Source organism: Podarcis liolepis (genome assembly GCF_965112155.1).
Source record: "Podarcis liolepis genome assembly, chromosome: 2".
NCBI lineage: Eukaryota > Metazoa > Chordata > Lepidosauria > Squamata > Lacertidae > Podarcis > Podarcis liolepis.
The window spans coordinates 83117549-83142476 of record NC_139555.1 but is presented as its reverse complement, the minus strand read 5'-3'; the positions used below and the strand labels follow the sequence as shown (position 1 = coordinate 83142476).

General features: G+C 43.0%; 1 protein-coding gene across 2 annotated transcripts in view; it reads left to right on the top strand.

Annotated features, from left to right (window-relative positions):
- The first annotated feature begins 9477 nt into the window (after window positions 1-9477).
- DENND6A (DENN domain containing 6A) overlaps window positions 9478-24928 on the top strand; it is a 30260-nt gene continuing 14809 nt past the window's right edge. The window contains exons 1-10 of one of the 2 annotated variants that reach the window (XM_083489335.1): window positions 9478-9896; window positions 13831-13869; window positions 13947-13989; window positions 17836-17948; window positions 19063-19143; window positions 20256-20361; window positions 20685-20764; window positions 21576-21638; window positions 23111-23166; window positions 23986-24108. In XM_083489335.1, the coding sequence (XP_083345461.1) occupies window positions 9702-9896; window positions 13831-13869; window positions 13947-13989; window positions 17836-17948; window positions 19063-19143; window positions 20256-20361; window positions 20685-20764; window positions 21576-21638; window positions 23111-23166; window positions 23986-24108 (899 nt within the window). In that variant the 5' untranslated portion in view covers window positions 9478-9701. Of the gene's footprint in view, window positions 9897-13103; window positions 13224-13830; window positions 13870-13946; window positions 13990-17835; window positions 17949-19062; window positions 19144-20255; window positions 20362-20684; window positions 20765-21575; window positions 21639-23110; window positions 23167-23985; window positions 24109-24928 lie in introns of those variants that run through there. The other variant, XM_083489336.1, reaches the window with a different exon arrangement.

The following is a 24928-nucleotide window of genomic DNA, read 5'->3' as shown; positions in this document are numbered from 1 at the left end:
TATGAATATAACTATGATCTCCTGGTATATCTAAGCATGCTTAGAATTATCTAGCTAAAAATAATATGAATTGCAAGGAAATATGTTTATGATCAAGGTGTCATGTGTGTTTAAAAAAAAGGAATAATAATCTGTTATTTTCAGTGTTCAGATTCTAAAGTTAAGGCAATATTTCAAAAGACTATGTTATGTACTGAAGTAGACACAAAAAATTGGTAGATGATATATCATGATACTTGACCTGCAAAATGACTTGAGGCAAATCAAGGGTCCAGAAAGTAATGTAGAATTTAGATAATAATTTATGGAAAGTTACGCAATACAGACAACCAGTTCTGACTACACTAATCTACTTAGACTTTGCTGCTGCCTGGCAGGTTGCCAATGATTATCAGCATTTTTTTGCCAGGAAAGCTTCCCATCATCCTTTCATAAAAACAAACTAGCTCAAATGCATCAGTTAAAATGCTTTAGGGAGAAGACAAAGCTGTTTGGTTTACAAAATGTCAGCAAATGTCCTCTTGTGCTGGCATATAGAAAGAAAGGGCAGTTCAAAATGTTTTGGTAAAGTACACGTCCAAAGTTTGCAATAAAAATGCAAGACACTAAGTAGATTGTGGTTCTACTTCAGAATAAAAAAATTAAGACATTTTGTAAGCTGTGATTCTATAATTAAATTTAGTTGTCAGCTCTGTGTGAGAGTAGAACTGTGAAAGCTTGAAGGGGGTTGTTGCTATTTTACTGAGGCTTGAAATGGAGATTGGGGGATTTAAAAGCATGTTTGCTTTTTCAGAATGAGCGAACATTTCAAAACAGTGTTTTAAAATTAATAGCTTCCATAGGGATGTGAAACCTGAGGCCTAAGAGCCAAATGACGCCCTCCAGGCTTATCTCTATTTCAGGGGCGCCGACTTATAAAAAATATTGGGGGGGCCCATACCGGGGTCCTGCCGCTGGTTCGCTCGGGTAGCCGGGAGAACGCAGTTCGAGGTGGCGGTGTTGGGGAGAGACCCTCGCTCAGGGCGCCACTAGACTTGGTGGCCAGCGGCCTATCTGGGGGGTTTTGGAGCATATTTCGGCGGAGCGATTGGGGAGGAGGGGGCTTGTTGCCGGATTCTTCAGCTGAGCCGGAGATCCGCTGCTGGGGGTCCCTGGGCCGAGTTGTGAGCACGGCCTGCTGAAGGGAGATCCAGCCGATTGCGCGACGGGGACGGCCGGGGCTCTCCGGCTAGGGCGCGCAGCTGGCTGGCTGGCGAGGGAGCAGGTGGGGAGGAGGCGGGGGTCCTCACTCTCTTAGGAAACGCACCCGCGCGCCCGATTGCCACGAAGTCCGAAGGGTGCGTGTGTGGAATTAAAAAGCAAAAACGAGATACGGGCAGGGCAGGCAAAGAGTTTTCTGCAAGAGGATGGAGGGCAGGTTGAAGAGAAAATCACTCAGGATGAGACAGTCAAATCAGCCATGATAAAATGGGCTCAGGATATTGGGTATAACATCATGTTTGAGGACTGGGAAAGGTTATGGACCACCGGAATGAAATTCACGGCATGTAATGCCTTGAAGGAAAATATTATGAAAATGATTTATAGGTGGTACATGACCCCAGTCAAGCTTGCAAAAATATATCACCTGTCTGATAATAAATGTTGGAAATGTAAGGAGGCTGAAGGGACATTCTTTCACCTCTGGTGGACTTGTCCAAAAGTGAAGGCCTTCTGGGAAATGATCTATAATGAGTTAAAAAAGGTATTTAAGTATACCTTTCCCAAGAAACCAGAGGCCTTCCTCTTGGGCATTGTTGGCCAGAAAGTGTTAAAGAAGGATAGAACTTTCTTTATGTATGCAACTACAGCAGCAAGAATACTTATCGCAAAATATTGGAAGACACAAGATTTGCCCACACTGGAAGAGTGGCAGACGCAATTGATGGACTACATGGAACTGGCTGAAATGACTGGCAGAATCCGAGATTTGGGAGAAGAAACAACGGAAGAGGACTGGAAAAAATTTAAGGACTATTTACAAAAACAATATAAGTTGTATGAATGTTAAAAATTTACACGATTCGGAAACTATAGCTTCAGCAATTAGATTTGGGAAACAGGAAATTATATTTTAAGTAAGAAAAGGTCAAAATCTAAGGTAATACTATGTTTAATTTAAGATATAAGTAACTGATGAAAAGTATGTTAAATTTAGAGGTATAGTATTTGAAAAGTACAAAATAAGGTACGAAACAAGGTAATAATTTGCTGATATCTTTATTATAAAGAATGCAGGGTAAGGGAGATGCGAGGAAGTCCAGTTAGTTATATAAAAAATGTGTTGAATGGTTGGTTTTCTTTTCTTCTTTTTTTTTTTTTCTTTTTCTTGTTCTTTTACTTTTTTCTTCAGTGTATGTTTCTAACTTTGTATTTGAAAACTTAATAAAATATTTATAAAAAAAGAAGAAGAGAAAATCCTTTCGCTTTTCTGGGGCGCAGGGAAGTCTCAGAGCCGGAGGTTGGGGAAGGGACCCCCTTTGCTCTGCCCTTTTCTCCCGTCTTAGATTCGCATGGGGGTCCCCGCCCGAGCTTGCCTGGCCACCGGGCCACACAAGGGCACACGCGGCACACCTTGCTAGCTGCGCAGCTGTCCTCCACGGCTGCGGAGCGGCCCTGCACCGGTGCCCAGCCCCTCTGGGTGCCCGCTGCACTGCCAATGACAAGCGGGCGACGTCGCGGGCGGGGAAGGCGTCGCTTTCTTTCCCGATCCTGCATCCTCCCAGTCTTCCAGCCCTTTTTTGGGTTGGGAGCTCGTCTCGTTCGCCCTTCTCCTTTCTTCACCCTGCGCGCAATTTTCCTCCCTCGTCTCCCTCCCCATTTCTCCTTCCTGACTGACTGACTGACTGACGGGCTTGGGCTCGGGCTCGGGCTCCGGGTCGGGCTCAGGCTCCGGGTCGGGCTCTGGCTCGGGCTCTGGCTCGGGCTCAGGTTCAGGCTCGGGCTCGGGCAGCCACAGCGTCGGCGGTGTTGGCGATCGGCGGCGCGGGGGATGCCCTCCCGGGGGAGCCGGCGCTGCTCAATGGGGTTGCCAAGGAGACAGGCCGGCCGCCCCCCTCCCCCGGCCCGGCGCCCCCCGCCGCGCCGGTGCCCGTTATCGAGCTGGTGCGCGCCGGGCGCCCTATAAAAGCCGCGGACGCGCCCACCGCCGCCCGAGATTATTGGGGGGGCTGAGCCCCCCCAAACGAATTTTTGAGGGGGCTCGGGCCCCCTCAAGCCCCATGGAGTCGGCGCCTATGCTCTATTTGCTCTCCTGTGACTCTCCCCCGGCCCACACTTCTCCCTGTACCTGATCTGCACCTTCCTCAAATGCTTGTAAGATGTTGTTGAACTGTGATAATACTCCCTGCTTGGCTGAATGGACATGTGCATGTGTGGAAACCCCCAAATTTTCTGTGGCTGAAATGCAGCCTCACAATCAAATGTCAACACCACGGACATTGCTTCACCCAGTCTTTGCCTCTGGTCCCATGCATTACCAGGATGAACCCAGGTCTTCTTGCCACTTCAGGAAACACAGAAAATGTCCCTCCCACCCCGCTACCTGCTCCATGGCCACCCACCACCACAGCTGCCTCTTCCATGCATGCCTGTTGTTAAGTTGTGGACGGACATAGCAGACGACACAGCGATTTCTCCAAAGCAGCTCTTTATTTTGTAAGCTGGAACAGAACTAAGCAGCAAACAGCTCAGCCGGCCTGCTTTTATAGGCAGCCGGCTGTCAACATTGTAGCAACAACAACCCAGGGTTTCCCGCCTAAAATAACTGACGTGGACCTGAGTGAAAACTATCTACAGTATCCCCCTGCTGGCCCAGGGTGAGAACTTCAGTACATAACACCCGTCTTCTCTACCACCAACCGCTGCCAGGTGCAAAGGAGACAGCCACAGCAGCGTGTAGGCCTGGAGGTGGTAGAGGCAGTGGTGAAGGGGGGCAGCAGCAGCAGTGGGAAGCAGCATAGTGCTGGGCAGACGCAAAAGAGGTGGCCGTAGCAGCAACACGAGTCGGTAGAGGTGAGTGGCAGAGGAAGCTGGGGCTACTGCCTGAGACAACTCCCTCACTTCGCCTCATGGGCTGCTGCCATGTGGCCTGCAGAAGGTGGCCCACATGTGAACGCTAGTAATAGTAGTGATTTGTGATTCTGATGACTACATCTAGCTACAACCCGATCCCTCCCACCTGCGTATAACCACTCAAGAAAATATTGTAATAGGGGAGCAGTCATAGGTCAGTGGTAAAAACACATGTTTGTATGTGTACATTCCCAGGTTGAGTCTCTAGCACAGGCTTCCTCAAACTCAGCCCTCCAGATGTTTTTGGTTTTTTTTGAGACTACAATTCCCATCATCCCTGACCACTGGTCCTGCTAGTTAGGGATCATGGGAGTTGTAGGCCAAAAACATCTGGAGAGCCGAGTTTGAGGAAGCCTGCTCTAGCATATCCATATTGTAGGATCCCATGTAGCAGGGCTGAGAAAGTTCCCACCATTAGCCATGCTGGCTGGCGCTGATGGGAGGTAGGAGTCCAACAACATCTAAAGAACCACAGGTTCCCCACCACCACCATTTTACAATCACTGAGTGAGGCTTTCTAGATAGATTATATCTGGAACCAAGGAAACAGGTCCTTTTTGTTGGTTACCCTGCACCTATGGAATTCCCTCTCCCAGGAAATACACATAGGCCCCAATAGGTAAAAAGGTAGCATGACTAAACCGCTTTGGCACAATGGAACACTGTGACTGAAACCAGAGTGCACAAAGCTCACCCTGTTGCGGGGATTCGAACCACCGACCTTCTGATCAGCGAGCCCAAGAGGCTCAGTGGATTAGATCACAGCACCACCTGCTGTGACCCCGTTATTTGGACATGAACATAGAAGTTATTTTGATCTGCTTTTTATTAATGGCTATGATAAATTAAGGGACGCAGATGACGCTGTGGGTTAAACCACAGAGACTAGGACTTGCTGATCAGAAGGTTGGCGGTTCGAATCCCCAAGGCAGGGTGAGCTTCCGTTGCTCGGCCCCTGCTCCTGCCAACCTAGCAGTTCGAAAGCACCTCAAAGTGCAAGTAGATAAATAGGTACTGCTCCGGTGGCAAGGTAAACGGTGTTTCCGTGCACTGCTCTTGTTTGCCAGAAGCGGCTTAGTCATGCTGGCCACATGACCCGGAAACTGTACACCGGGTCCCTCAGACAATAAAGCGAGATGAGCGCCGCAACCCCAGAGTCGGTCTCAACTGGACCTAATGGTCAGGGGTCCCTTTACCTTTATGATAAATTAACTGCTGCTTCTCAATTTTCAGCAGGTATATAGTGGTTTTAAATGGGTGGGTAATATTTTATTCTTATTCTGATTAAATTTACATACTGCCCTTTATCCAAAGATCTCAGGGTGGTTCACAATATATTTTATGATGTTGATGATATGGTGGCAGTGCTCTTATGATATGAGATATTGAATATGAGATGAGAGTGCAATTGTCCTGTGGTGGAGTGGGATATACACAAAAAATGGATTCAGGGCAGCTAAATTAATTTATGGCAACTATGACAGTTGCAGCTCAATCCTGTATATGCTTATTCAGAATCCAGTGCACAAAGGATTGGAGGCTTTTGTTTGTAATGGTATATTTTTATAAACATAACTGAATTGCCTTCAGCTGCATTATAAATATATAAACTGAAAACAACCATTGTAGGGGTGTTTGTTTCTTGAGCTCTTTAGTGTGACGTGTTTGTTTCTTCTGTTTCTGAATGATAACCCTGAAGTCTACAAAGTGGCAGGAATCCAAATAGATATGTTAGGCTGGGGAACTCAAGGGTTTGGACATGCCCAATCATTTATTTTGTTTTGAACAGCAGACCCCAATGCCGTATCACAAACTGCTTTAAAATTCAAGAGATTTTCCATAAGCAACGGATTTTGTTTGAGAAACACAATTAAAAAGCCTTTATGAGCATGCGGAATAAATTGAGTGATTACTTCCATACAGATTACCTTTTCCAGACCCAAATAATAAAATCTTCCTTTTTGTAAGCAAATAAATAAAATACTGAAGCTATTAAAATAAAACTTTTGGCTATTTTCCTAGTTGGAAAAGCCAAATATATATGCAGTGTAATTTAGCCAGAAGCAAGTCCTACTGAATTCAGTGACACTTCTTCTCAGGTATCTTAGGGTTCAGTTCAAACTATAACACTGACTATATTTGTAATTCTTGTTTGAATAAAATTAACACAGAAATGAATAAAGAGCCCTGCTGGACCAGACTAAAGGCCTATCTAATTCAGCATCCAGATGTCTATGGTAAGCTCACAGGTATGGCATAAGAGCAATAGCTTCCTGCAGTTGTTCCCCAGTGACAGGATATTCCGACACACCATGCCTCTGATTCTGAAGGTAATTTATAGCTATCAAAATTAGTTGCTGCTACTTATTCCCCATTAATTTGTCTTTTCAAGCCATTCAGTTAGTGGCCATCACAACAACAAGTGAATAATGTGTACCTTTTGCAACTGCCAATTTTTGTAATCAGGTTTATACACCCAAATACAAAACATTGTATGAGAAGCCTGGCTCAGGCTGCAACGCTAAATGCTCTTACTTCGAGCAAGCTCCATTGGAGTTGTGAGTAAACATGTTTTGGATCACAATCTCTGACACAACCTTAGCACATTCTGTAGGAGTTAAAGGTTCTCATAGTCGAGAGTAGCCCCCTATAGGCAGCTTTAATTTCACACTGTTCCATCGCTTATATAAGTAATTTACCGGTAATTGTAAAACTTACAAAGGCTAGAATGTACATTTGATTAAAATGCATTTTCTATTTGCAGTAGAAACATCTACAAGGGACACATTCCAGATAAAATATGTTATTAGCATCATTTGTGAAAGCTTCCCCAGAATATAAGTCTAGATTGAAGAGAGAGAAAACATAGACGTGTGCTTCAAGGCACTAAACTAACTAGTTTTAATCTAGCTAATAATTAGAATGCAATTAATGGTTACATAATGCTAAAGGTTGACAGTACCTTTATCCCCAAGAAATAGAACTACCAGGAGACATAGTGAGGTGCAATTTCCTGGTTTTCATGTGCATGTTCATTCATGGAAAATATGTCAAAGCTCTTTTTAACCTTTACCATGTAAAATGAAAGAAATCAATAAATTATTAGAGCTCTTCCTCAAAGCTAACTATCAGAGCAACTATTCAATGTTTAATTCAATCATCTGCTTGTTGAAAAATTGATACAGCTAATCTTTGAAGCTCCAAATGAAAGTTCTGTAATGTGATTATAAAACTTACATTAGTTAGTGTAGAATTAAAAAATCACTTTACAGAATATGCATGGGGGGGACACACATCCTCTTTTTGGTGTCTTGTGAAACTGCCCTAACACCTTTACATTGGTGATAAGCAAAATGCCCCCCTCTCATCTGGCTCCCAGAGCAGCTCTATATAATCATGTATGTGCTTGGCTAGCCAATCATTTACAGTGGTACCTCGGGTTAAGTACTTAATTCACACCGGTGGTCCGTTCTTAACCTGAAACTTCTTAACCTGAAGCACCACTTTAGCTAATGGGGTCTCCCCCTGCCGCCGCGCCACCAGAGCACAATTTCTGTTCTCATCCTGAAGCAAAGTTCTTAACCCGAGGTACTATCTCTGGGATAGCGGAGTCTGTAACCTGAAACGTATGTAGCCTGAAGCGTATGTAACCCGAGGTACCACTGTATATTAGTTAATGACCCAATTTTGCACTGAGGAAAGCCAGAAAGCCAGAAGTATTGGCTCTATCTTAGGGAAACTGTGCAGCTATGTGGTATGGCTTCTGGTTTGCATGCAGAAGCTCCCAGGTTCAATCCCTAGTATTATTTTTTATTATTACTATTCTTTATTAAGTTTTTATATCACCCCTCACCTGAAGATCAATATAAAAACCACAAAAATACATACCATAATAACAAACAAAAACAATACCCCTCTATAGTTTAAAAGGCCATAGATTATTACATTAGCCAAAGGCATGGGATAAGAGGAATGTTTCTGCCTGGTCCCTAAAGATGTGTAATGATGGTGCTAGGCGAGCCTCCCTGGGGAGAGCATTCCAAGGTGGGGAGCCACCACAGAAAAGGCTCGTTCTCATGTTGCCTCCCTCTGGACCTCTCATGGAGGAGGCACACAAAGAAGGTCCTCATATGATGATTGCAGTTTCCAGGTTAGTTCATACGGGGAGAGGTGATCTGAAGCATCTCCAAGTTGGTTTGGGAGAGACCTCAGTCTGAAACCCTGGACAGTTCTACATCACAAAATTCAGAGAATTGCAGATTTCCAAAGATGGCTGTGTTTTGGTTCTCATATTCATTTGAGAAGTACAAATTAGGTATTATCTTGCTAAAATGCAAACAAAGTTAAATTTCTCCCCCCATCCCAAATCCTAGTACCTGCTATTTGTGTCAGGAGAAAAGCTCTCATTGGTGCAGATCAGATACAATTTCAGCGCTACCCTAGGCTTGGGCGCAGATCTGTGACAGGGATCTTATGGAGTGCAGGAAAAAAAAATTCATAGCAGTTGCATAGATGCATCCCAAATCAAAGAGAAGTACAGCAGCGGGAAGGATGGAATTTACCCATCCCCATGAGTATTAAAAATTGCACCTTCAAATTGGGGAGGAAAATATATAGGTGTCGATATATATTCAGGATCAATTCCTGCAGATAAAGATGTAACGTATTTTATAAGCCACCCAGAAAGCTTAAAGGGTAATAAAAAGCTTTGTTTGCTGTTATATTGAAAGTTCCTTTGTAAGTTCCTTTGTAAGTTGCCTTGGAAAACCCTTTGAGGACAGAAGAGCAAGGTAGCAAATACTGTACCCTAAATAAACAAATGTGGGTTGCACATGAATTATGCAGTTAGAATTCTGCTTAATGTTCCTGGTTGCAAATATAGAAGAGAACTGTAGTTATTCTGGCTTCATTAAAGCAAAGTAAAAATTGTTTTGTGTGTGTGTGTGTGTGTTTGTCTATAATTCCAGAATGGGGAAGAGAAGCCTGCCTCAGTGCATGGGACTGGCTCAGATGTCATGACCTTAAAGTGCTTCCCAGCCTTACGCCAACAAAGTTGCCGTTTTAAAGGGCCTTGAGCTAAATATAACCGGAGAAGCGCCTGGAACGCTCTATGGCTGGGTATTCAGGGTGGGGGAAAGGCAGATTTGAAAGTATGCGTAGGAAAACTCCTTCCCCTGAGGGTCTGTACCACCAACCCAGTGAACATAGCATATTCTTTGGGAGGGTTGTTTTTAAAAAAATAATCCTTGAAGAAGCTTCCTACACCCCCTCCAAAGACGGACTAAATACTCTCCCTCCTCCCTGCGGCCGCCAAAGGGCTATTCTCCTCCCCTCTGCTTGTCTCCACCCCTATGATGCTCGTTTGGACTCTTCCACCTCCCTCTTCTCGGTCTGCTGTGGACGTTCCCATAGCGGAGCGAGAGGGGGGGAGGTTAGGGGCGGCCGCGGCCCCAGAGACCCGCGTCACGTGGCCCTCCCTCGGGGTTTCTGGCAGAACCGGCTGCACGGCGGCTTAGGGAGAAAGTGAGGGGGAATCCGGCTGCTGCTCGGGTGCCGGCGGCCGTTTCGGTGCGGCGCCGCCAATCGCCATGTCCCTGCGGAAGCCGGGCGATGGCGGCGGCGGAAGCGCGAGGCGGGCGGGCTCCCCGGAGGAGGCTCGGGAGCTCCCGGAATGCGCGCCGGGCGGGCGCCTGATGCCGCTGCTGCCTTGGGACCGCTTCTCGGCCTGGCTGCACTGCGTGTGCGTGGTGGGCTTCGACCTGGAGCTCGGGCAGGCGGTGGAGGTGAGCGGGGAAGGGACGGGGAAGCCCTTAGGACCGCGTCCTCCCACCAGAAGAGATGCGGCGGGTTCTGGCTGCAGGTGGGGAGGAGGGCAGGCAAAAGCGGGGCTGGCTCGTTTCCTTTGCCCGGGGGCTGACACGGGTCGTGGGAACGCCGCTCCCCAAGGATGGAGTGGAGACCCTCCCGGCATCTCCCCGGGGCGCTGCGGGTCGGTCGCCAGCTCTTGTGTTTTGCGCCAGGCTGTCTTTGTTGATACAGCGGCTCTTAATCGCTTTTTTGGAGCATTATTCAGCATAATAGTACTGCTGCTTCCTGAGAAGAGGGTGTCTCTATTTCCCCCCCCGTTTGCTGGTCTTGCTCCGCGTAATAACAGTAAAAGCAGACGCGTGTAACGTGTTTTGAAATGTGCGGAGTTTGGGCGGCTCTCCTTTTATCAGCTGCTGTTGCTCTCAAGAGCCTCTACTTTCCTTATCCAAGAGGCTCCGTTGTTTGGAAAGCGGGAAAGGAGGCCGCTTCATTAACGAAAGTGATAGCAAAAGAAATAAAATAAAAAACAGCGCTCTTGTTACAAGTTCCTTCAAGATTGGCTTGTTTGAGAAAAGTAGCTACTGTATTCCGCCCAGATTCCTTTCCCAAGTACCTTTTTAGTCCAAGATTTGTTTTTCATGTATCAAATGTAATATGTGACTGGAGGCAAAATCCAAGGTTAATTGTGATATTTGGGTCTTATAATTTTCCTCATCAGTTCTCCAAAAAACTCAGTCATAAAAATTAGATAACTCTAAACCACCCTAACCCTGTGAGGCAAGTTAAGCTTGGGAGACATGGGGTGGACTTCAGCATATGCAAGCATTGCATCTTTCTGGATGGAATGATCCCGGTGCCTTTTTTCTCATGACCCAGTCAATTTTGGGGCACACAGGAGGAAGAGAAAGGGGAGGCTGTGTTGTGCAAGTGAAAGCCCTTGGGCTTCGACTGATGGGGTGCATTAGGAGAAGCCAGCCGAGGGTGATAAGCCCTCATTACACTGTGAGCTTCATTGTAAAGGGCCATTACAGTGGTCACAGCATCATGGTATATTAGTGTTTGTTCAGTGAGCCTGGGAAGTGTAAAAGCCATATCTGAACTCAATTGAGGGGCAAGTCTGTTCTGCAATAGTTTTTGTTGGAGTTCGGTTCATATCCAGTGCACATAAGACACTGTCATCTATCTACATGCACCCTGATCTTCAGTTTTCATTGGCCTTCACCAGTTTGTATTAACTAAGGGGGTGATTATTTATTTAACTGTTTATAATCCACACTTTCATAAAATATATCAAGGCAGCTTACAATAAAAAAAATAGAATCATAGAATTGTAGAGTTGGAAGGGACCCTGGGGAACATCTAGTCCAACTCCCTGCAGTGCAGGACTATGCAGCTGCCCCATACAGGAAGCAAGCCTGCAACCTTGGTGGTATCAGTGCAGTGCTGTAGCCAGCTGTGCTATCCAGCTACAATAAAGGCAGTCTACAAATATCCATAAAACATAATGAAACGTTTCAATAAAACATCAGCAGATACTGGCTGGTTAAAAATAAAAAAATCATATTCTGAAGGCTTGTCTAAAGAGTACAGCTGATAGAAGACTTCTGAAAGAAGGTAGGGACGGATCCTGCCACATCTTTAGATGTAGGGAGTGTCACAGGGCACATAAAAGACTTCGTTCCTATGTGTGATTTGTGTTTTCTGAACTCCAATCATGTTAAGATATACATAATAGATTACAGCTGGTCCCAAACTTTTTACTCTAGGGGGGGGGAGTATCCTGTAAAATAATGGATTCTATAACTCTAATGTATTTGGAATAGATTAAGTATGATAATCCAGTTTAACAAAATTGTGCATGTCTTATGATCATAGACCACAGTCTCGAGTTCCAAATCTATTCATGTAGCAGCACCCGCCCGCCCGCCGCAAAATAACTGATTAACTTAGGGCATTTTCATTTGTTTATTTTTTACCTCCTGCTAGCAGCGGCTGAAAGAGAAAGAACCTCCAGTTGTTTGTCTCCTCTTGAGAAAATTAGCGTGCAATGGTCATTGGAGTGTTAAATTTGAATCTAGAAAACCCAAGATGTGTATTCCTGCCCAGCTATGAAGCTCACTATTTAACCTTGAAACAAGTCTATAATAACAGCAAGAAACAACAAAAAGAGTAGCTTTGCAGGTGGTGGACTAGATTGGGTCCCTTCCAACTCTACAATTCTATAATTCTAGTAGTATTGTATATTTAAGAAATCATAAATAACTAAAACGTGATAACTGCATATATGTCTCTCTGGCTCCTTGAAGGAATAGGTGATTCAAATGAACTAAATTAATGCATTTCACATGTCAGAAATGTAAACCTGTGGCTGTATTCAAAAGTAAGTTTTAGATTCTTCAAACATTTTAAAAATGCACTGTGGCACTTTCCATTTAAATACTGATATCCTTTTAGATCCCTCTGTAGAATTGAAAGCTGACAAATTCCAAAGCAAACACACTTTTAGCCTTAGCTAGCCTATATACATCCGGCACATTATCTTGAACTCCTTAAAATGATAATGTATGGTAAGCAGAGTTGAGGAAGTGGATGACCTCCCCCAACCACTGTGGGCAATTTTGACAGGTGGGTGCAGCCACTAACCTGTCAGTTACCTGACATCAGGTGAAGCTTTTTTCTTTGCCTGTGCTGTTTGAAATCAAACCATGTGGGCAAAAGGAACAAATTTTGCACATATTCCTGATCAGCTGATGGTCAGTTCCTGCAAACTCTGCTTCCTTTGCCATTGCACTTTGAAACCACATTTCATGGGCAAAGGCACAATGGTTTGTAGGCACAGAGAGTCAGCTGATCAGGAATGGCTGCAAACCCTGCAATCATTAGGTCTAGGGCAGGTGAGTGTCTAGCTAGGCTCATGGACTGGAAGTTCCCTAGAACTAATGTTAACTAATGAACATCCAAAAGACAAAATTCTTGCAAGCCATTATTCTGATCGGTAAACTGAAATCTTGTAATGCAATATGGTCTTTTTGGTTCAGTTTAGAGTGACTGTCTTTGAAACTTTGGAGGTTTGGAATGTACACAATCTCTTTGATGTTAATCCCTTCCTCCATTTCTAGGTTGGTCTAACTGTGATAGCTGAATCAGGCAAAAGGTTAATGGTAACCTCCAAAAAATTATTTATAACTATTATTTTAAATCGGTTTACAAGGCATTTGTAGGATAGCACTAACCATCGTTGCCTTCTTTCGAGATCATGGAGAGCTATGGCTTGAGCAACTTGCAAATTAAGGAGGGAAATGGTAAGCGAGAGGGGAGTCTTTGGCACATTCCTGATCCCTAATCTGCAGTTGAGCTATAGCATGTATTATCAGTTGAAAGTATGCTATAATATAAGAAAGATATAAATGGATATAAGTGTAACAGGTTCAGCTCATCTGCACAGAGCTATAAATAGCTGGAAAGAGTTCTTTGTATTCCAGGTAATACCATGTACCTTGGAAGGTAAGGCATTGTGATTTATTAACAAAAATGGATGATATAAGCAGGAATGAACAGGCCAAAAATGTTTGCAGGGAAATGCATGGAGTTTGTTCCTGATGTTCCCTGGATATCGTTGCTGCCTTTATGTAATGGATTGGATTTTTAACTTTCCAAATGCTGTTTGCAGTGTAAAGTGAAGGGACTGGTCAAGAAAAAAAATCTATTGGATGTATGCAAACCCTTGCAAAGCTGCTGTGAATAAACCTTGAAATCTCTAGATGGGGGCTACTGTCTATAAGTGCATACCCCACCATTTATGAGAATATGTGGTCACAGGTATGCTAGTGCATATAACTTTGCACAATTCGTAATGCTGGTAGATTGCACCATCTTTTTGTCGACCAATGCAAGTTTTATCATTTGCAGGTAATACATCCTCAACATGCAAAACTTACAGATAAAGAGGTGAGTAGAAGTTTTAAAATACATTTACGATGGCGCTTTTCTCCTGCCAAAATGTAACTTCTATTTTTCTCCCCTAGAAAACCAATATTTGCTATTTGTCTTTCCCAGATTCCAATTCAGGTAATTATTTATTAGATATTCATGCTGTACGCATATGAAAAATGAAATGCTTCTGTTAACTGTACTGTTAATACCATTGTCATTCTAATTAATGTTCAGTTTTATTAAGTGCATGTGATAGGAAAAAACTAAACACTTATTGTTTGTCCTACATGGAGAATTCAAATCAAGGCTGGCATAGCTGAGGGGTCTGAGTATCTGGCCCTTCAGGGTATCTGCAGGGCTTTGGGTCCTTTGGATTCAAAGTTGCTGTGGCACTGCCCCATTTCAGGACTTTCCACTAGCTGCCACCAGCATGTGAACAGCCAGCGGTAGCTCTCTCAATGACGGGGTAAAGCAGCCATCAACATCCTGGGGTGGGGTGGAAGGTTACGATTGCACTGTAGAACTCCGTACTGCTGTTGGCGGGGGGGACAGGACTCCAAAATTAAGCACTTTGAAGTTCCATTGATTTTAAACACTTGCTTAAATGTCTGAATGAAATCAATGGGACTTCAAAGTGCTTAACTTTGACTGGATTACGTCCAGTATGTAGAAGGATTTGCAAGTGTTAAAGTGCTTTTGAGATATGAATTAATTAACGCAGTCTCATGTATAGGTATCAAATACATGTTCAGCTGTGATCTTTCTTTTTGTTAAAAAAAAGTAACAAAGTAAATTCAAGCAAAATAAAACATTTCAAACTGGACGCCCCATGGATAGGATTTGAAAAAAATAGCACTCAGTAGTGAACAGCATTTTTTCCCTCTATCACTTTGCAATAGTCGGTGATATTTTCAGTGTGGTTGGTTTTGGGCAATTCCAGACTCCCATTGCATAACTAGGTGCTTATCTACAAGTACATTACAGAAAGCCAGCAACTTACGCACATTTCACTTGTGCACATTCAGCTTTATGGCAATTTTAAAAATGAGAAAAACTGGAAAGGGGGCAAGATTCTGGGAATAATGACTTTGACAATCCCACCTGCCATTGCACTCAGTGTGTTTTGACTATACATGATTTTGGCTTTAGGTGCGATCTCCAGAACATAAGCCCTGCGTAAGTTGGGGACTACTGTACATGCTTTTCATGTTGGAACATCAAAAAGAAATAAATTCTTTTAAATTATGAGGTGGTTAAGTTTGGCTGTTTTATTTATTCATTTTAAAATGTTCAGCACCTATATTATACTTGCTTTTTCTTTATGAAAACAGGTATCACCAACCTTAGTCATAATCTCATTGTTGTTCAGAATCAGCACTGTTGATTCAGTTCTCACATTTCTTTTTATGTTTTTGGTTTCATAATATACGTATGTCTGGAGGTTCCCTGGGTGTGGTGGTAGGACATGGCAGAGCACGTTGATGGCAAAAGAGTATGGATCTGGAATTCCTAGGTATGAGCAGAAATGGGCCGTGAATCTGGCGGAAACATAGTCCGGCCTGTGCATCAGCCTGCCTCCCCATGCTGTGCTACCTAATGGACAACCATTCCAACGAATGTGTGCTTTCTATTTTAGAGAGCAATTTGGTATACTCCTAGCTACATTTATGCTATTATTTCTTTCTAAGCAAATGGGCTAGAGGCCTATTTTGTCGTTTTTTTCTAAGCTGGTTTTCTTTTCTTTTTATAAAGGAAAGGGTTGAGAGACACTGGCCTGCATAGGTCCTTCCATGATTTTGGCCCTGGCCAAACCAATAATTAACTTTTATAATTTTGTATTTTATTTCACCTTGTGTAATCCTGTACTCCATCACATGGAAAGTTTTCCTCTTTATAGTCTCTAAGTACTGAAGTTGCTTTTTGCCTTAGAATTGGATAATCAGTTCCCTGTGATGTAGTAGCCAATTTGTATGATACTGCATTAACAATGTTCTGGGGAATCTTGATCAAATTACATGTAACTCTCCTATTCAATTTATTGTTGAATAGTTCTTTCAAGACACGTTATTAGCTACAGCTTTTTATACCAGTATTGCAACAAAAATCAGTTAGTTACAACTTGTGTTTCCCTTTAAAGTTGATTTTCCACCCCAAGAATCAAGGTCTCTATGATTGCTCTTTAGCAAAACAATAACCTGTTTTGGATCAGCATTTTACTGAAGGAAGAGTCTGGTTTGCTGCTGCTATAATTTCTTAATATTGAGCTAATGTTACAGTTAAATATTAACTGGAGAAACTTAGAGATGGAAATTTGAGTATGAATATGGAATTTTGGGAATCAATTTGTAGTGTAAATAATTGTAACCTTAAATGATGAGCTTTTACCCTTATGTGTACATTTTTGTTGTCCCGTAGCTTTTTTTTTAATATTAAAAAAAATATCAAATGTATTTTTAAAAAAATGCCTATACACATGCCCCAAAGATTGCCCAGCCCATTGGATAAATAGTTCAAAGTCCAGCTCTTGTACTAAGATAGTGTATATATATCCTTGCAGTTCTTAATCAATATCTTGTTTAGCTTAGCATTATCCCTATATAAACCAGCAAGTACTTAATACTCTTTGTTCTGCTTCTGAAGTGTAGAGCATGGAAAACAGAATGGTCATTATACTGAGCCACTGGCAATAAGAGATGGGAGAAACAATCATTTTTTTTTGTAGAAGTTTAAACAGTTTATCTACTTCTGTTTTATTTGTAATTACTCCATTATGGCATATCTGGTATAGCTCCAGCTCTGGCATATGAGATACAAATTTGTTAGTATTTCCTAAACCTTGTTCGGGTAAAATTTTCCCGTGCTACTGGATCCACAGTTTTAAATTGCATGGATTTAAATATGGTGCTTCCTAGTTGCTGCAGAGAGTGCAAGTTTAGTTGCTTTAACACAGGGGTCAGCAAACTTTTTTGCAAGGGGGCCGGTTCATTGTCCCCCAGTCCTTTTGGTGGGGCGGGCTGAGTGCGCAGGGTGGAGGGGGCTTCTCTCTCTCCCCCCCTCTCCCCCAGCCCTCCCCTCCCCCTGCCTACCTTCTCCGCCACTCTGCCTGCCGTTGGGAGCCAACGCCAGCGCCTCTCCTTTCTGTGCCAGCTTTCCCCAGGTGGGCGGCGAGGCTTCCTATTAAAGCCCAGCCCCCTTCCTCCGCAGGGCAGGGAGAAGCCAGCAAGAGGGAGGGAGGAGGCGCCGGTGCTGTGTGCGTGAGGGAAGGAGGGGGGAAATCGTGAAAAAAATGGCAATCACGCCGATCCAAGTGGCAACTCCAGAACCGTCCGCAGGCCGGATCCAGAGGGCAATTGGGCCTGATCCGGTCCGCGGACCTTAGTTTGCCCACCCCTGCTTTAACAGGTAATAATACCGTGGCAGCTCTCGACGATCTCCCTTTAAGCACAGAATGTAAGCCGGGCAATGGGACAGGAAGCCACACCACATTAATACTGCCTGTGGAAACTTTGCAGAACTAAGACAGGAGCTTTATCATGACTCGTTTTCAACTATTCAAACCATTACCCCGTTTTCCTGTGGTTTGGACAGCAATGGTAGGAACTCCAGTACTGTTCAACCTCTAATGCATATTAGTGTAGACAGGCAGGAATGGACCCACTCTTGGTGTATACTAAGCATGTGTATTGTGTGTGCACTCTCTCTTTCTGCCAAGAGAGGAAAGTTAGAATTTGCAAAAACCATAGTGTGCTGCTATATTAGTCTAATGGAGAAGCACAGCATCCTGCTTCGGCTGTCCCAGTATGGGTGCTCTCTCTGTCTTTCAAAAGAAAACAGCACAGCTACACCAGACCTTTGTCTTTCTCCTACTGATGCACTCTAGCTGCTGTTAGACACAAAATGACGGGACATTTCAGTAAATGTATTTATTGATTGTATTTACTTTGTGTGTGTGTGTCCCCCCCCCATTTCCTTTTGGCTTAGGTTGCCTTGGAGACACACAATTTTGTTTTAGATTTCGACAGTCTTCTAGCAGAAAGCTTTCATGGCATTGTCTACTGGACCAGTTTGACAGAGACCTACCCATTTACTTGAAGGTTGGGAAAGTAGCTTATCTTCACTTGGCCAAACATTATACTGTAGTGCTTTTCTGTAACTGGCAAGCAAGTATTGCGCTGATACTTCATAATGAAATTGTGAGGTCCATTCTGAAACTTGTTCTTCAAGAGGCACGGCTCAGCAAATAGCTGGTGGTGTACTGAGTCATGTAACTTCTAATGATCAACATATTATTTCTGGTGGCATGGAAATATTAACTATTATAGCATATTTAATCTTCCGCAAATACTTCCATCCTTTGGAAATTTGTTTTCAGTGTTCCTATGTACAGTGTTTTCAAATGTTCTGTTTTGGGGAAACCCCTACTTTCTCAGTTTGTCTGCCAAATAATTCCTGATTATTGCAGAGGAGTATCTATGGTGAACATTCAGTTGTGTATCAGTTGACCATAAAGCAGCAATGGGGAACCTGTGATCCTCCAGACATTGCTGGACTCCAACTCCCGTTATCTCTGAGTATTGGTTATGCTGGCTGGGGCTGAAGGGCCACAGGTTTCCTATACATGCCCTAGAATACATTCAGCACCCCCCTATGGTTGCAAAATGCAGAGGGTTCCAGGAACACCAAGTTGTAAACCATTACTGTTTACTATTGGTAACCTATTCAAGCCTTTAAGAGAATTTAAATCTCAGTAGTTTGAATGATTAGTATATTTATTTGAAAGTTTATTTTATTTTAAATATAGTTAGAATCACAGCCCAAGTTAAATGGAGGCATTTTTTATTTCATAGCAGGCTTGCTTTTATTTGCCTCCTTTCTGTGTTCAGATTCCTAGTTATAAAAATATAGCTAAACTATGCAAAGATTTTTTCAACAATCTTGGAAAACATTTGCTTCTAAGTTATAACAATGGATTTTCTTACCTTTCATATTCAGATGAGTTGAAGACTTAAGTATTTTTATAGTGCCATATATAGCATTAAGCAAAATGAAATATGAAAACTGATTCTCTTATGAGAAGGAGGCTTATTCTCATTTTATTTTTGTACATAATTGACTCATCCCTAAAGTTGAAATATTGCTCAGAAAGTATAAAGTATTATGGAATGTATTTGTTTTTTAAAAGCAGTAAAGGTTTTGGTTTCTTTACAGAAGGATCCTGCATATTATTATGGTTATGTATATTTCAGACAAGTACAAGACAAAACCTTAAAAAGAGGCTACTTCCAGAAGGTAATCTAGTTTTGGAAAGAAATAAGTTCTGTTGAAATCATATAATGAGTTTAAGAATGAGAGGTGAATGCCTTTAGTCTTGGCTGTTAATTTTCAGACTAAAACCAGCATGCATAAATGCAAAGTAATATATCCAATGTACAGTCTTGGAGATAAGTAAGTAAAGGAATCATTGGATTACAAATTGTGTAGTTGATTCGCTGGATTTACTGTTGACAATCTGGTTTGTTTCCATATTTGCTTTTTGGCCCGCCCACCCCCAATGCAGTGAACAACATATTTAATCTCTCCCTTTTTTAGATCTAGTTATGCACAAGTTTCCAAATGCATGTTAGTAGAAAAACCTTGAACCCCCAGGGGGAAACACGGGGCAGGGGGATATTGCAACTTGACGTGGGGGACAGTGGCATTGCAAGGGGGGGCCGTGCGCCCTGGGTGCCATGTCTAGGGGGGTGACAAGAAGACACCCCGCGGGCAGAGGATCCTGCCACTGTCCGTGTGGTTTTCGAGTGGCACCAGCGGCAAACCGCTACATACAACGCATGTGCTGTATGTAGCGACGCCGCACATGCATTGTACGTAGTGGTTTGCCGCCGGCGCAGCCCCGAGCACCGTATGGACAGTGGTGGGATCCCTCCGCCACTGCTGCAGCTGCAAGCATAGGATCCCGCTACCATCCATACGGCGCTTGGACGGCGCTGGCAGCAAACTGCTACATACATCGTACGTAGCCACGCCACGCATGCGTCGTACATAGTGGCACAACGCGTGCGCAGCCAGCGGTTTGCCCCACCCCGGGTGTTGGTTAGCCTTTGTTCGCCCCTGATGGGGGATTGGTAAACAGGGAGAGATTAGCACCCATCCCTGCTGATGCTTTGCTCAAAATCACAGTTTGCCCCATGGACTTTCTCCGCATTTAAGACATTGTCACATAATAGGTGCATCATCTAGGTTAGGAACAATGTTACTGCTTGTAGCAGAATAAAAAGTAACAGCTAATTATAGGCATTATAAGTATTTAGTGAGGAACTGATGCTTAATTTATAACTCTAAATACCAGTACTGGCTTGAGGAAAGATTAATTTCAGATTATTTTCTTTCTCCTGTACTAGTCCTTGGTTCTGATCAGCAAGCTGCCTTATAGCCACATTTTTCACACTGTGCTTGGAAAAATTGCACCTGAATATTTTGAAAAAAACGAACCTTTCTTGGAAGCAGGTTGGTACTATTGTTGCAAATTACAGTTAACTGCACATTTGTGCCGTTCTGGGGACCTTTTAAAGTTGCAGTGCACTATGAATATATGGCATTCAGATGGGGGGGGGGATGCAGCCGAGAAGATCAGTAGGTTGGAAGGTGTTTATTCATGTGTGGGTTGCCAGTTTGCCCGCTGAGAAGCCATATGGCATAACAGAAGCTGTAGCCTTGGTCAGGGTGGGTTGTTGGTAGGTCTCATAAACCACAACTCTTAAGAGATATTTGTTAAGGGAGGGTTTGTTGTTGTTTTTACATGCAAATCCTATTGCTTTATTATTTTTCAGCTTGTAGCGATATTGATAGATGGCCACCACCAGTCCCAGGAAAAACCTTACATTTGCCTATTATGGGCATTGTAATGAAGGTAATGCTGAGCCTCTTCCCTTCTTGTTTGCTGTATGAATTCATGCTGTGGCTTTGTAACAATGCAACGAACATTTTTCAAAACCGTAATCCCTGTATGTTTGCGTTGATTTTATGCTTGTGAGGTTCATATAATGGGTAGGAGCAGAGGGTGTATTTGAATAGAAGGGATATGTATGAAAATTCTGGTATTCTAGAACTTGAATTTCCCCCATCATATTTAGACTTGTCAGCATGTGTTTCTTTATTCTCCTGAAGCTGGATTATTTCAGTTGGAGTAATTTAAACATGTAATTTACACTGACCTATTGAAATCCATATTACTGAAGAGTATTTATTTAGATCAGGCCTGTACCTGCACTCATGAAATGGACATTGTGTTAGTATTTACTTAATTTACTTCTGTGTTTTTTAAAATTAAAATCTCTGTTATTGCTCTTAAGTAATTAATAGTGGCTTCAGTATGTCTCCCTGTTTGTTCTTTGCATAATTTCTTTGAAGACTTCAGATGTTCACAGGGCTAGTACCCATAGGTTGGGATGTTGAGATTGACGCAATGGTTTTTAGGGAAAAATATTTTAGTTTGTTTGTTACAATGCTACACATTTTTATGTTTTTATATTGTAAACCACCCTGTGATCCTTGGATGAAGGGTCATATCAAAATTGAATAAAAAACATTAATAATAAATATTTGTACCAATATAATTCTAGCTAAGTATTGCTTTCAGAAGTGGCTGATGCCTCTTAGCATATTAGGTTATTTGTATTATTCTTAATAATAAATGAAGCATATAATATCTGTTTCCTAAGGTGCGGATTCCTACCTGCCACGACAATCCTGGAACAACCCAAGTATTACAGTCCACACAGCAGGTAGTGAATGGTTCACCTGCCACTTAAATACTCTATCAAAACAAGGGGCTGACTTTCAAATGTTATTTCCAGACCTTAAGTATAAGGGAATGTGTGTTCTGTAAATGAGGACTAGCTGTAGAGTTGCAAGTACAAAACTGTAGTGTAGGAATTGGAAAGTGGAAATCTGCACAAACATTTTTTGCAAACATAGATTAGATTCCATAAGCTTTTCTGTCTGTTAAAACTGAAGCATAGTACAGCTTGCCTCCAAGCCCTGTGTCTTAATTTAATCCTTAATACCTTAAGAAGCTATTTGAAGCCCCTTTAAAACATAAAATTCATATATTAACATATCATCCCTCCAGCACAGGCTTGGTCTGTAGACCTTGGTCTGTAGCCAGTGGCTAATTGAGGCCCTCTAAGCCTCCCTATTTGGCTCTTATGACTCTTCCCATACTCCTCCCTGGCCCTGTTGGTTCCCCCCCCCCTGCTCAAAAGTTTCATTGACCTCTGAGAAGGCCTTTGGCATGCCTGGATGGGAGATACGAGAGATGTGTGCAGGAAGTAGCCTACTTTAGAAAAGTAAAGTGTGCTTTTCTACCATAGCTGTAATGATGTAGAATGAGGGGTGAGTAGTTGAGGTAACCATGTTTACTGACAATACCAAATTGTTCAGGGTAGTTAAACCAAAAAGGGATTGTGGAGAGTTCTAGAAGGATCTCTCCAAACTGTGTGGGTAGGCCATAAAATGGCAAATAAAATACAGTGTAAGCAAGTATAAAGTGATGTACACTGGATTTTAAAAATGTTAATTGCACATATATATGTTCATGGAACATATGGAACACCAGTTCATGAAACTGGTGGCAAATGACCAATAACGAAACCTTGGGGTTATAAGTAGATAGCCCATTGAAAATGTTGACCCAGTGAGCAGCAGTTGTGAAACTCCGTTCAGGGTATCAATTGAAATATTCACTGAGAAAAAATAGTCACTGTAGGCAACAGGCAGAGAAGTCCAACCCCCCTTTACTTCAGATTGGGAGGATGGAATGAGCAGAGGTATCTTTCTGCCCAGCTCTCCTGGCTAAGCCTCCTGCTAGCCACTGAACATTTAGGTGGGAAGTACCAGTGGGAGCCAGCCAAAGCCCCCAAATGGAGTGGGTCTGGGCCAAGCTACCTGCTATCGTGCTCCAGGCTGGCACAATGTTCTTACTGCCTGCCCCATGCCTTCCTCCCAAGCTGCCATGAATGGTAGACTGTGTATGTAGCAGGGTCCCTGATGCTCCATAAAGCCCTGCTGGCTGGGAGCGGGTGGGTAGGTGAGGAAAGCTTAAGACAGCAGCCATAAGAGAGCACGGCCAATCAAGACTTTTGCGATATACTTAGTAAGAGAGTTCATCATTATTTTAAAAGTAGCACAGTACACCCGGCCTTTTATTGCATGATCTGCTGCTAATTTGACCAAAAGCTTTTTGTTTTGCTTTTAGACAGACACACAGGTCTCCATTGCGTTGCCTACTGTCCATGAAGTTGATCTCTTCAGGTAAAAACTGAAAGGCATATTGGCTTAATCTTTCTGAAGTCCTGAAGCTGTCGTACCCCATCAAAGAGAGTTTCAAACACTGTGGGTTTTAATCACTGCCTAGCAAATGGATATTGAGCATAAGCGAGGCGTTGTTGGTAATCTAGAGCATACAAAAGGAGGGATTATTTATAAACGTTGTGGCAATTAATTTAACTGTATTATTAATATGCCTACAAATATGTATACACTTACCTGGGAGTAAGTCTCATTTAATCCGGTGGGGCTTATTTCTGAGGAGAGATGTTATGTTGGTGTTCTCAGTCTCTCTGTTGAGTGCATTGAGAACACAGATTTTCATTACTCCTTTAATATAAGCTCTGCCATTTCTCAGGGATACAGTTTGCAAGAGTGTAAAGGGAGAAAGTACTCATATTCTTCTTGCCGCTGGGCCACGCTCCTGCAGCCCTGTCCAAATATCTTAGCACCTTTATGCTCTCTTTATAGCAGGTGCAACACAGTGTAATAATTTTGTATTTGGCCACCACATAACCTGGCCAAAGCTGGACAGCTGTAGTTGTATGGCCTCTGGCTGTAGATCTATCCACAATTCATGTTTGCGGCTTTCCTGTCCCTCACTTTTTACACCCTTCAATAAGCCTCAACGGCCAGGCATATCTAAGACTCTCAAGATGGTTGTGAGCCAAGGTCACATTTTCAGTTGCATGTTTCTCCCCGCCTCTCTTTTTTGCTTTTCTTTTTCTTTGCTCCCGCTCTCTCTGCTATAACTAGAGAGAAAATGAAAAAGAAGAAAAGACTATTCTTGTAAATCTGTTTCAGATGTTTCTCGCCAGTGTTCTTTCACATCCAGATGCTATGGGAGCTCGTGTTGTTAGGGGAACCGCTTGTTGTCATGGCACCATCACCATCGGAGTCTTCAGAAACCGTTTTGGCACTTGTAAGGTAAACATATGGAGGAGTCGAAAAAGCTGCATGACTGTGATCTCACCATGAGTCACAGAATGTGAAGGCTCTAGCAGAATCCTAGGAATTGCTTGGTTTTCATTAAAAATGACAACACCCCTGCGAAACTGAAGAAAAGTTTTGAAAAGCATGCAAAACTGTAATACTTGGGGGGGGGGTTATTGCTGATAGTCTGAGAAGAGTCTTCGCAGAGCTTCCAGCCTCACCCTCTGCCTTTTTAGTGACCCAGAATGGTTCTTGTTTTCCAAGGCACTTAAAAGAAAACCACAAATTGTGCAAACCCCAAACCTTCAGGAAACACCTGCTACCCTACTTGCACAAGCTGATGTAATTTGCATTATCTTTTAAGCATGGAATGTGGATTAAGTAATAATTACAGTGATTTTTTCCGAGAAGTTAATATTATCAAATGCTACAAAATAATGAGTGATATCCAACATTGTGTGATTGGAAGTGCTGGACTTTCCTCCATGTGTGCCCCCAAAGTGGTGTAGTGGTTAAGAGCGGTAGTCTCGTAATCTGGGGAACTGGGTTCGTGTCTCCGCTCCTCCACATGCAGCTGCTGGGTGACCTTGGGCCAGTCACACTTCTCTGAAGTCTCTCAGCCCCACGCACCTCACAGAGTGTTTGTTGTGGGGGAGGAAGGGAAAGGAGAATGTTAGCCGCTTTGAGACTCCTGAAGGGGAGTGAAAGGCAGGATATCAAATCCAAACTCTTCTTCTTGAGCATTCCCCAACCCTCCAGACCAGATTTATGGGGCATTGGAGGTGTCTACATGAGGAAGGAAGGACTGTTGTGC